At 55.1% G+C, this 13,042-nt stretch overlaps 1 protein-coding gene across 3 annotated transcripts in view; it reads left to right on the forward strand.

The window, feature by feature from the left end:
- KLHL29 (kelch like family member 29) overlaps positions 1 to 13,042 on the forward strand; it is a 331,803-nt gene that overhangs the window by 309,733 nt on the left and 9,028 nt on the right. For 2 of the 3 annotated variants that reach the window (XM_086325713.1, XM_086325712.1), the window contains 5 exons: positions 5,677 to 5,879; positions 7,000 to 7,259; positions 10,221 to 10,419; positions 10,563 to 10,745; positions 10,954 to 11,134. In XM_086325713.1, the coding sequence (XP_086181839.1) occupies positions 5,677 to 5,879; positions 7,000 to 7,259; positions 10,221 to 10,419; positions 10,563 to 10,745; positions 10,954 to 11,134 (1,026 nt within the window). The remainder of the gene's footprint in view (positions 1 to 5,676; positions 5,880 to 6,999; positions 7,260 to 10,220; positions 10,420 to 10,562; positions 10,746 to 10,953; positions 11,135 to 13,042) is intronic. The other variant, XM_086325714.1, reaches the window with a different exon arrangement.

The raw sequence follows: 13,042 nt of genomic DNA on the forward strand, positions 1-13,042 counted from the left end.
GATCTTTTTTGTACAGTTCTCCTGTGTATTCTTGCCACCTCTTCTTAATATCTTCTGCTTCTGTTAGGTTCATACCATTTCTGTCCTTTATCGAGCCCATCTTTGCATGACATGTTCCCTTGATATCTCTAATTTTCTTGAAGAGATCTCTAGTGTTTCCTGTTCTGTTGTTTTCCTCTATTTCTTTGCATTGATCTCTGAGGAAGGCTTTCTTATCTCTTCTTACTATCCTTTGGAACTCTGCATTCAGATGCTTATATCTTTCCTTTTTGCCTTTGCTTTTTACTTCTCTTCTTTTCACAGCTATTTGTAAGGCCTCCTCAGACAGCCATTTTGCTTTTTTGCATTTCTTTTCCATGGGGATGGTCTTGATCCCTGTCTCCTATACAATGTCATGAACCTCCGTCCATAGTTCATCAGGCACTCTATCTATCAGATCTAGTCCCTTAAATCTATTTCTCACTTCCACTGTATAATCATAATGGATTTCATTTAGGTCATACCTGAATGGTCTAGTGGTTTTCCCCACTTTCTTCAATTTAAGTCTGAATTTGGCAATAAGGAGTTCATGATCTGAGCCACAGTCAGCTCCCGGTCTTGTTTTTGCTGACTGTATAGAACTTCTCCATCTTTGGCTGCAAATAATATAATCAATCTGATTTTGGTGTTGACCATCTGGTGATGTCCATGTGTAGAGTTTTCTCGTGTTGTTGGAAGAGCGTGAACACCCATTTTCTGACCCAGGGAAGAACAAAACCATCCTTTCTACCCCTGCACAAAGTTTGTAAGGAAGGGGGAAGTAAAATCTCAGGGCTGACAGTGTAGAAGTGTGCAAGAAAAGGGGACACAGAGCCTGTGTGTGTGTGTGTGTGTGTGCACATATATTAGAAATGCTTGTAAACTGGCCACAGAATCTGCCCAAGAAAAGACATAACCCCTGCCCCCATGAGACAAGCCCTCTCCCCCGTACCCAGGAGAGGCTGTGTCCACTGGAGTGAGGGCTGGAGGAGGCTCAGAGAAGCTGGGAAAAGAGCACACAAGGCCATGGGGAAGTTCAGCACAAAGCCCAGGATGAGATGGCAGGGCTGTCGAATCATCCTTCTATGCCTACTCTGAGTCCCCGTGACAATCAGGTGAAAGCCCAGCAGGAAAAGGAGCTGCAGCCCTGTCTTTGGATAACATGAAGCCTAGTGCTGCGTAACAACCAGGCCCCATCTGCACCCAGGCTAGAGGGGAACACCAGCAGGACTGAGTGGAGAGGAGGACAGAGGCTCAGTGGACTGAGCCCCAGGTGTCAGGAAGGAAGGAGGATGTTTTGAGCAGACTAGACCTAGACATACACTTGGTCCAACTCCAGGGGATGGTGAGGGACAGGGAAGCTTGGCATCCTGCAGTCCATGGGGTCGCAAAGAGTCACATATGACTTGGCGACTGAACAAGACCTAGTGGGGTCCTGGGGAGGCAGCCTTCTGCGTCAAGAGTCACTTCTCAACCCCAGTGAGAAGGACTGAGGTCTGCCTTTCATGAAGAAGTCCCTTCACTTTTCCCCCAGGAGCCAAGGAGCTCTGGGGGACCATTGGTGCCAGTAGGGGCACTGGCTGCACTCACCGGCCTGGTGGGCTGCAGGCCCCATCAGAGGGGACCGGGCTGTTCTTCTTTAGAGACAGCAGAGGCCCTGCCTCCCTGCCACAAGTGTGGGAGACAACGCCCAACCCCAAAGGAGCATTGCCCCTGCATCTCACCAAATGGGACAGAGACCTGGCATTCTACCTTCTCTCTCCTCTCACTACGCCTCTGGAGCCACCAGTACATTTGAACTCTTTCCTCTTTTCATAGTAAATGAAAACACATGGACAAATTTTGTGCAGGTTGATTTTCACAAGCCCCTTGTGTAGATGCTGAGCTTCTCACTCCAGCCCCCTCTCCAGGGGGAAGCTAAAAGGATCTCTGTAATTGAGTGGCACAGACCTGGCATGTCGGGGAGCCCAGTAGAGTTAATGCAGTAGTCTAGCCATGTGCCTTTCTCCCTCCTTCCCTGAGGAGCTGGGCATTTGTGGGTGGCAGGCTAACCCTTTCCTGGGAGAACACAGCAGTGTGACTAGAGCAGAGAGAGAATCACACATCCCGAGTCCTGGGTGGGGCCACCCTCCTGAGTGGAGCAGGGGGCCATCTACATCTATCCCTGCTCTGTGTTTACCCCCACTCCCCACTGCCCCAGCAGTTCCAGATCCAGCTTGCAGAATGAATGCATCTGATCTCTGATGTGTGTGGGGGTGGATGAGATTCTGTCCTGAATTCTAAAGAAGGCGGTTCTTATCCCACAAGAGTGAATTGCTAATGGTGGGGTCACAAAAATCCTAACATCTGGGGTAAGCCATTCCCAGCACATCTGCCAAGATCTGCCAAGCAGAGCCTGTGTCCCATACCCTGGGGACATACCCCTGATTGGGAGAAGGTGACCCCAGGAAGTTTTAGTCTTCTGAGAGAACCTGTGGGCCCTGCGTGCACTGGACAGCTCCAGCCTACCCCTCACTCCCATGCTCCTGCCCCCAGTGTCAGGCCACAGCCCCACCCTGCCAAGGCTGTCATTCCTGCCCTGCTGCCCCTCTCTCCAAGGTCATATCGTGACCCCGATTATCCAGCAGCTCCCCAGATACTCCATGGGGCTGAGGGGACTGGGATGCTCAGAGCCCACGGGCCAGCTTAGGACAGGGACAGAATGGTCATCTAGGGAGGACACTGCTCCCCACTGGTGATCAGGGCCACCCTTCAAGGGTAATGCCTTCCAGCGGGTCCTTGCTCAGAGGGAAGAGGCCGACAGAGCTCAGGGTCCTATCCCAAGATAGTCTGATGGTCAGGGAAGGAGAGTGACCGCTGGCCTCCCTATGCCCCCACAGCTGCCTGGGCCACCCAGGAATGCCAGTGTGGACTATGAACCTGCTGTGCAAGGGAGCTTCAGGAGACCTCACTGTCAGGGGCCTTGCCTCCTCCAGATCTTGAACTCCACCACCCAAAAAAGTCTCCATGACATCCCCACGTGCTCCTCTGTGTCCAGGGGGAATGGTTGTTCAGCTCACAACGTCTGGCATCTGGCCCCAGGGACCTCCAACCACTGCCCACAGATCCTTTGCTCAAGTGGCTGACTCCCCTCCACAGGTGGCCCCGGTAGTGGGGGATGTGGGGGGAACAGAGCCCCAGCTGAGCGTCGCAGGAGCAGCAGTCCTTGGACAGCACCTGCCATGGTCAACATCCCCCTGTGCCCCCCTGGGCAACCCTTGGCTCCTCGGCCATAAGGCAGCACCGTGTCCCCAGGACCTATCCTTGGCTCAGACTCTGGGCAAGACAAGCATCTCCCCACAAGTTTAACCACACAGGTCCCACCAGACCCATCACTTGGGGCCATGGGCTCCACTGGCCTTCCATCTGCCCAACACCCCTTCCCACAGGGTGTCTCCATGGTCCTCAGGGTCACGTGTCACATGCATTTCAGTGCATGTGTGTGCATGCGTGTGTGTGTACATCCTAAAGTCCCACCTCAGCTCCTCTCTGATTCTGTGCTGAGAGTTTGCAGGGAGACAGGAGAGCTGGCCAGATGGGGCTAGGTAGCAGGGCCTGAGAGCCTCTGGAGAAGGGGAGCAGCCCTACTTTGGCCTCATGAGCCCTGCCCTGGCTGTGGCCTAGCGTGACCTCCCCAGAGCATGAAGGACGGTGTTGGGAGTGGTGGGGGGCAGAAAGTGGCAGGTAGGAATGAAAGCAGAGTAGAGTAAGAGGTTGACCAGATAGCTCCTGAGGCCGGGGGTGTTCAGAATGTCTGTGGTTTCAAGTGATTCCATAATAAACCATTTTTATACTTAACAAAGTCACCCAAGCATGGAAATCCATCCTGACAGCTGAAGACTAGGTGCGTTAAGACACTTTAAAACTCACACAAACCATGTGTGTCTATGGACTTGAGAAGGGGCTCTGCTCAGACACTCTATCTAGCCTACACCTTCCCACTCAGCTTTCTGGGCCTGCCCAGGACTTGTGGCAGAATAGACCCTTCAGGCTCCTGGTTGGATGAACCATTCTGGAGGAGGACCAGCGTGGTACCCTGGGATGGGGGACCTGGATGCAGACTCACAGCTTCACCTGTTCCCCGCCAGGTCATATTTGTGTTGTGAAGGCCCTGCGAGGCCCGTGCCTGACCAGAGAGAATGTTGTGCTAATGGCGGCATTTCAGGTTCTGTCACGTAGAGCAGAGTCTCTTGGGAGGGCATTTTCCAGCCTCTATCACAGAAATGCTCCGCAGGACTCTAGACCTCATCCAGTCCAGTCTTCTTGTTCTGCAGAAGAGGAGCCTGAGGGCCAGAGAGACCAAGGCTGCCCGGCTGTGGGTGGCAGAGGTGGGGCACCCAGGTCCCCTTACACCCAGCTCATACAGGAGTCGGCCTCCCTGGGGCCAGCCTGCTTGCTTGCCCCACACCTCCACACCCCCACTGCCAGCCACGGGGACATCCAAGGGACCAGTCACAAGAGTCTGGGCCCCTGGCCTCCTCAGGGTGGGGTGAGGGACAGGGAGAACGCAGCAGTAATTTCCCAGTCACGTGGCTGAATGCAGCCCTGGGCAGGACCAGGCTCAGTGTGGGAACCAGGACAGGTCAGAGCAGCCAAGACCGGGTGCCAAGCCGATCCACCTCTGATAACCCTGCCTCCTGACTCTTAACATTCTGGGTGTTTCTCCTCCTGGTCACTTCTTGATTGGTGTTATTTTTGCTTCATCTTATCTGTTTCCTTTCAGGTCCAGCTTTAGGGCGCAGCTGCCAAGCCTTAGGAGCCTTTGTAATGGTTTTGTATTTCTGTAGACACCAGATATAAACATATTTATATATTTGTGTCCCTCCCCCGCTCCCCCCAGTTCACAAGCCCGATGCACACTCTACACGCAGGCCACTCTGACCTCTGACCCCGTGTTCCATGTGGCAGGAGGGCCCCGCCCCGGGCCAGGTCCTAGGTCATGGCTGCTGGCTGTCTGTGGCGGAAGTCCTTGGTTGTTCCCTTCCCCTCCTCCCGGCTCTAACCATTCTGTCCGTCTATCTCGTCTCGTCCTCAGTTTCAAAGCAATGTCATGAAGGGCTTCCTTTCCATGCCTAAAAGGAAACAATATGCTTTTGGGGAAAGAGGTGGGGTTGGAGTCAGGGTTCCAGGGCGGCTTGGGGTCCTTAGTCTTTGGGGTGATCCAGGGGTCGGCTGTGATCATGGCCGGTCGGGAGCCTCAGTCACTCTGGAGACTCTCCCAACCGAGGCAGGCCAGGCCCCTGGGGCCCCGGGCCTGCTGACCGTGTTTGGCGGAGACGCCAGGGTCAGCAGCAGAACCGAACCGTATTGTTTCCCTTTAAGTCCAGTCCTAGTCCTCGTCCCCATCCACAGCTCATGCTTTTTGATTTGCATCTTTTTTTTGCATGGACATGCCGAGTAGTGATAAGCAGGGTTTTCTGTTCTTCTGGCGTCTCTGGTCAGACTCTTCTCTTTCAGATCCCGTGTCAGGTCGCTAGGTTCAGGTGTGTCATTGGCCGTGTCCCTTGAGTCCTAAAACGAAGGGCTGTGAGCGAGGTGTGCAGGGAGACCCAGCCCTGTGAGGAGGCGGCGCCGTGGCCGCGGGCCCGCAGGTAAGGACACCCTGGTCTCTGTGCCTAGGTCGGTGCAAGACGGCAGCCAATGCGGCCGGGAGAAGCTGGAACTGGTCCTGTCCAACCTGCAGGCCGACGTCCTGGAGCTGCTGCTGGAGTTTGTGTACACGGGCTCCCTGGTCATCGACTCGGCCAACGCCAAGACCCTGCTGGAGGCGGCCAGCAAGTTCCAGTTCCACACCTTCTGCAAAGTCTGCGTGTCCTTTCTCGGTGAGCCACGGGCAGCAGCACCAATGAACGGAACATTCAAGGCCTGAGTGGGGAGGGCCGTGCGTGCCCAGCCAGGTCGTCTGGGGATGCAGCTGGATTTCCCAGCAGATTTAACATGATCATTCGGATAACTGTGGGCAGAGGCCTTTGCTCACCGGTGGACAGAGGGGTTCTCTGCCTTGCTCCCCCGGGGGCCAGAGGTGCCACACTGGGCCCCCCAGGCAGTCATGTGAGAACAAATGGGCTGAGAGGCCCGTGTGAATGGTCTGTTCATGGGAGCCCCATGCCCTGGCTTCACAACCCTGTTATCTAAACACTAAACCAAATTGCTTCCATCAAGGCCTCAACCCACAGAACGTGCTCACTTTACACTTTGGAGCTTCCCAGTTTGGGTGAGAGCAGGAGAGGGAAGGACAGAGATGGGAGTCACCAGAACCAGCCTGGGGGTGGAGTGAGAGAGATGGGGGCGGGGACAGGTGAGGGGATGGCCAGGGGCCTTAGATGTGACTCTGGGGCAATCGACCATCTAGAAGAGTCAGAAACTATGACTCTAGAGTTAAGTCCACAAAGGCAAAGGGCTTCCTAGGACCCAGCCATGTCTAGATCCATTAGTCAGATTTCAGGAGCCCTGGCCAGACTGACCCCAGGTCTGGAGGTCAGGTTGGGTGAGGCTGAGTCCCTGTGGGAGATGGTGGATGGGCTTATGAGGGGTGTTCCTGCTGTCATGACGCTGAAGTAGAAGTCCGTGATCCCAGACTTGTCTGTCACAGTTACGGAAGACACCCTAAGCCTCGGTGTGACCCCTGCCCCCAGCCCAGGCCTCCTTCATGCCCTGGCAGTGAGGAAGCTCTAAGCCTGGTGCTGACACCCCATACCTCAGTCTCAGTCCTTCTGCTGAGGCAGGCCTCAGGAAAGTCAGTTTGAGACGGGGCAGAGGAAAACCCAGAAAATGGGTGTGAAGTTCCAGGGACACAGGAAATTGGGCTTATGGGGACTCTGGATGCTGAAGGCAGGTCACAAGGACATGGGCTCAGAGAGGGGTTCAGAGAGACAGGCGATGAGAACGGGCGGGGACCCCTCCCCTGCAGTCAGCGGTGCCGTCCTGTGCTCTTGCCCCCAGAGAAGCAGCTGACGGCCAGCAACTGCCTGGGGGTGCTGGCCATGGCCGAGGCCATGCAGTGCAGCGAGCTCTACCACATGGCCAAGGCCTTCGCGCTGCAGATCTTCCCCGAGGTGGCAGCCCAGGAGGAGATCCTCAGCATCTCCAAGGATGACTTCATCGCCTACATCTCCAATGACAGCCTCAACACCAAGGCCGAGGAGCTAGTGTACGAGACCGTCATCAAGTGGATCAAGAAGGACCCCGTGTCTCGCGCGCAGGTAGGGCCCAACCCACCTGCCCCGGTTCCCGCCCCTCTCCCTCTTGGTGAGGGAGGACGTCTGGAGCAGGGAGTTGGGGCCACCTGGTCTAACCAGCAGTGCGAGCATGTGAGAACCAGCAGGCCTTGCAGAGGGAGGCCAGACCAGCTCACATGGTGCAGAGGGGTGAAGGGGGATGAGAGAAGAGAAATCAGGCACCAGAGGATTCTCGAGGGCTGGCATTGCACCTGCAGGAGACCCAAGCCAACCGAGAGTCCGCAGGGTCAAGTGGGCATCACCAGGGCCCTGCGGAGAGAAGGGTGTGCCTGAGTCAGGTGCCCTGGGCTCCTTCAAATGCAGCAGGAGGAGTCCCACTCCGGCTCTGGCAGTTGAGAGGGGAGGGAGCACCTGGACTGAATGGAAACCAGGCTGGAGACAGGGAACCACCGCTTGCCTGTAAGAAGGGAAGGCAAGTCCCTTGGAAGGGACAGCTAGAGGAAATGAGAGCCAGAGTCCAGAGCAGAAGGGCAGGGCGTGATCCCCAAGAGAGCCCCTGAGTCACAGGAGGTCAAGCACAGCCCCAGGGATCTCCAGCTGACTAGGGAATTCCTTCATGGGGGTTTTAAACAGAGAAACCACAGGAACAAACGTTCCTAGGAAGGCCAGCAGGCTGCAGGGATGGGAATGAATTTGGGATCCGTGCTTTGAGTGGGACTGCCTGGATTCCAAAGTGCTAGGAGCCCCCCACAGTTAGTGCAGACACGCAGGTGGCTCTTAGGAGAGCTCAGAGTCCACCTAGAAAGCACGGATGGGAAAATGGGGCAGGGAGACGGGAGCCCAGCAAGAGCTGAGGCAGCTGATTGACAGATGACAGGCTACTTTGTTGGCACATGGAGCAAGAAGAGGCACAAGGGAAGGAGGGATAGGGCAGGGACTGGATCCACAGCATCAAGTGCACGCAGGATGCAGAGATGGCTGGCCCCTTCTCCTGGCCCTCTGAGAAGGAGAAGGCAGTCCTCTGACCTACCAGGTGGGGATGGAGCAGGATTCATTTTCAGAGGAAGGAAGTCAAGTTAGGCCACTGTAATAGTGACCACCACCATCTACCACCACCCCCAGATCTGCCTCCAGCCCAGACCTCTGCCTTTGATTGTCTACAGGACCCCTCCACCCAGTGTCTCCCAAGCCCCTCTCATTCATAAACCCCCAGACCTACCCGTCTTCTTGGGTTCCTTATAGCAGTTCTGCCCTCTAACCACGGCAGAAGCCAAGTCCTCCCACACCTTCCACCTCCATGTGGCCACACATTGCTGCCATGGCTGCCTCCTCTTACCAGGGCCAAGTTCTCTCTCTTCATTCCCGGCCCCCTGATCTCACCAGGTGACCACAATTGTCTCCTGAGAGGGTTCCCTGCCTTCAGTCTCCTCCTTTCAAATTCATTCCCATCCCTGCAGCCTGCTGGTCTTCCTAGGAACATGTTTGGTCCTGTGGTTTTTCTGTTTAAAACCTCCATGAGGGAATTCCCTAGTGATCCAATGGTTGGGACTCCACGTTTCCACTGCAGGAGATGCAGGGCCATTCCTCGTCCGAGAACTAAGATCCCACATGCCAAGCAGTGTGGCCAAAAAAAAAATTTTAATAAAATTTTTTAAAATTAAAAAAATTAAACTCCTCATGAGTGCCCTCATCCACTCTGCAGGAAGCACTACACAGCCCTTAGCAAGCCAAGCCTGAGGTCAGCAGAGGCCAGAACCCAGCTCACCTCTCCAGTCTTGTTTCTCCCTGTCTGCTACCCAACCCCTCAATGGAAGGCTTCTGCATCCAACAAGAAAAAACTCCGTGTGTGTGCTGAGTTGCTTTAGTCGTGTCCAACTCTGCTAGACACATATGGACTGTAGTCTGCCAGGCTCCTCTGTCCAGGGGATTTTCCAGGCAAGAATACTAGAGTGGGTTGCCATGCCCTCCTCCAGGGGATCTTCCAGACCCAGGGATCGAACTCACATGTCCTGCACTGCAGGTGGATTCTTTACTGCTGAGGCACCAGGGGAGTCCCAATAAGCTCCAGAGGTCCCTCCAAATGTGCCACCATGCTCTCTCAGACTCCAGTGCCTCTGTGTGTGCTTTGAATGGCCTCCCTGTCCTTCACCTTAGGCCTGGAGAAGTCAGCAATCCTTCCACAGCAGGCTCAGACATCACTCACTCTGGGGAGCCTCCTCTCCCACATCCCCACCACCCCTCATAGACTCTTCTTTGGGAAGAGTCCTTTGATGTGATGGATCCTCTCCCCGCCACGAAACTGTGTACACCTGGAGGTCAGAGACTGGGTCGTACTGGCCTTTGCATCCCCAAAAACAAACTCAGTGAATGGCATAGAGTGGTCACCAATACTTGTTTGTTGAAACTACAGCGATGAGCAAAGAGTTTGCCAGACAAGAGGGGGATTCAAATCAGTCAGTGAAAAGCCTTCAGTTCAGGGGTGGGGTCCAATGGGGTGCCACTCCAGGGGTTTGCTGGTGAGGGGGAGAGGCACAGGTTGGAATGGTCATGACTTGCAAGCTTAATGATCACAATCAGCTCTCCCAGGCCTTCCCACCTGTTCCTGAGTTTCTGCCCCCACACACACCTTTTTGAGGATCAGAATCCTCATTTGGTCCCCTGCAGCCTGGTATGAAACAGAGGCCCATGACCTGGGAGGAAGAGGCAGGAAGGAGGTGCTCAAGAGACCAAAGGGTGGTCCACCCCAGGGTCAGCCCCAGCGCGGAGACCTCTCCCTGGGTTCCCTTCTTGCCTCCAGCTGCTGGGAGCTCCCACGATCTCTATCTTGGCTGGGGTGAGCAGGGTCGGCACTCCCAAGCCAAATGCAGATGAGAATTATCCCTGCACTCAGCCCCACATCCCTCCTTTCTCCCTTCTCAATACGACTCACATGAGGTGGTGCCACCTTATGATCTAAGAAGATCCCGTGTCTCCTTGAACTCGCAGTATGCAGCGGAGCTGCTGGCGGTGGTCCGCCTCCCGTTCATTCACCCCAGCTACCTGCTCAACGTGGTGGACAACGAGGAGCTGATCAAGTCATCAGAAGCGTGTCGGGACCTGGTCAACGAGGCCAAACGCTACCACATGCTGCCCCACGCCCGCCAGGAGATGCAGACGCCCCGAACGCGGCCCCGCCTCTCCGCAGGTATGGCAGGACCTGCCCCAAACCCCCCAAGGCAGGTGCCCTGTCGTCAGCCCAACTCTGGGTGGGTTCCCCCAGGAGGCAACAGGCACAGATGCTGACACTGCGTCAGGCTGTCCCAAGGGTGCCCCTCCGTGTCCCTGCAGGTGTGGCCGAGGTCATCGTTTTGGTGGGGGGCCGTCAGATGGTGGGGATGACCCAGCGCTCGCTGGTGGCTGTCACCTGCTGGAACCCACAGAACAACAAGTGGTACCCGCTGGCCTCACTGCCTTTCTATGACCGCGAGTTCTTCAGTGTAGTGAGTGCCGGGGACAACATCTACCTCTCAGGTGAGGCCCCCTCAGGGCTGGGCTGGGCACAGGGCACAGACTTCCCCGGGGGTCCTCTCCCCACACCATGGCTAAGGAAGACACAAGGCCCAGAAGTGTCCACTTTGCACGTGAAGCCTCCTCCTGCCCCCGGGGCTGGGCCCCCCGGCCATGGGCCTTTCCTCACTCCCTGCCCACTCTCTGGACCTCCCTCCCGTACTGCCCACAGGTGGGATGGAATCAGGGGTGACGCTGGCCGATGTCTGGTGCTACATGTCCCTGCTCGATAACTGGAACCTCGTCTCCAGGATGACGGTCCCCCGCTGTCGGCACAACAGCCTTGTATACGACGGGAAGATTTACACCCTCGGGGGACTCGGCGTGGCAGGCAACGTGGACCACGTGGAGAGGTAATGAGGCCAAGGTCATGACATGGGCATCCTCTAATGTCCCCCAAGAGTTAAAATGCACATTGCTTCTCCTCCTCAACCCCTACCCAATTAAGACCCACTGGAGGCTGGACATTTAAAGGCCATTGTCCAGGCTCTTCCTGCCCAGCAGAGGGAGAAGAATCGGGATGGTAGGGTGGAAGCAGGAAGAGTGACAAGCTGCCCAGTCACCGAGACAGGGCACTCTTGTCCCAATCAGGGGGACAAACAAGCTGGAGGCATGAGATCCAGTGGTGAAAAAGCTCAGGGTGGGCCTGCTGCTGTCCTGACCAGGCAATTAGGGAGCTTACTAGGACTGGAAGCAGCAGCCCAGAGATGTGCTGGGATGTCGGGCTAAGCGAGGGGCTTCCCAGGTGGCTCAGTGGGTAAAGAATCCGCCTATAGCACACAATATCCTGCCTGCAGGAGACACAGGCAGATGCAAGTTCAGTCTCCGGATCAGGAAGATCCCCTGGAGGAGGACATGGCAAGCCACTCCAGTGTTCTTGCCTGGAGAATGCTATGGACAGTGGAGCCTGGTGGGCTACCATCCATAGGGTCACAAACAGTCAGACATGACTGAGCATGTATGCAGGGCTAAGCTGGAACCATCATCCAAATGTGACTGCCATGTCCCTACCAAGCGGAGGTGACACCCCAGGGACACTCCCTTCCTCCCTCCATCCCACACATCCTGGGAAATCTGCTTGTAGTAATAACACAGGAAAGGGTCACTGCACACAGGCCTGGCCAATTCTCTAGAACTCTCTACAGAAGTCGTGTGTATAAAGCCTGCCCTCTGCTGGAAGTCCTGGGCTGGCTTCCTCAAATCTGGCCTCACCTAGAACAGGGATCTGGCACAGGCAGGAGGGCCAGAGGCCAGAGGAGGGCATTTTTCCGGGTAGAAATAGTCTTTGTCTTTGAGCAACAGATACCTTGGAGAGAAGCTGCAGGAAGAGCTCCAGCAGCTTTGTGAGTCAGCAGCAGTCAGCAGTGCAGACCTGCTTTCCCAGGATCTAGTGACCTAGAGAGTGGCAAGTTTGTCTGAGCTGGCCTCCAGTTTCAGCCCAGGGGGTTCACAGCTAAGATTACTGGAGTCCTTTCCCATGTTCTTCCCACACCCTAGGGGCTTCTAAAACAGCTCAGCAGGTAAAGTCTGTCTGCAATGCAAGAGCCTCAGGAGACTTGGGTTTGATCCCTTAGTCAGGAAGATCCCCTGGAGGAGAGCATGGCAACCCACTCCAGTATTCTTGCTTGGAGAATCCCATGGACAGAGGAGCCTAAGGGCTACAGTCCAAAGGGTTGCAAAGAGTTGGACATGACTGAGCACACTCACAGGATCCCACAGCCTAGCCCACCATCCTGGCCTACAACATTGACTCCCACGGAAAGCACATCTTCCCCCCTGTGACAGCTTATTGCTTGTGGAGTCACACAAACCCCTCAATTTGTCTTTTTCCCCTTGGTGGCTAATTGGACATTTGACAAATGTTACAGCAGAGACAGATTCAGAGTGACACAGGTTCTGGATGTTCACTGTGGGCTTTTAACTCCCCCAAGTGGAGCCCAGAGATGGCTCAGTAACATTTAATTGTCATATTGATTTGGAGATAATGGGGAATCCCATTAATATGAAGATATTAATACTGCTGTTGAACCTGGGTCAGCCCTGGTGCTGACAGCCTTCTGTGGGACCCACTGCACGCCCATCAAGCCCCAAGCTTTCCGGAAGCACCAGCTTCCAGTCGTTTGTCATCCACTATAAACACATGAAAAGGAGACATTTTCTATGTAGGAGTAAACTGAGCTAGATCTGTCATCCTGTCTTGCTTTTGTCAGCTATTTTTAATCTCCTAAGATGCTGATTACTCATTTTGCAAACTTATACTT

This window comes from Bos grunniens, chromosome 11 (genome assembly GCF_055505025.1).
Source record: "Bos grunniens cultivar Pamir isolate PY7600 chromosome 11, Bosgru_T2T1.0, whole genome shotgun sequence".
In the NCBI taxonomy this organism is placed as follows: Eukaryota; Metazoa; Chordata; class Mammalia; order Artiodactyla; family Bovidae; genus Bos; species Bos grunniens.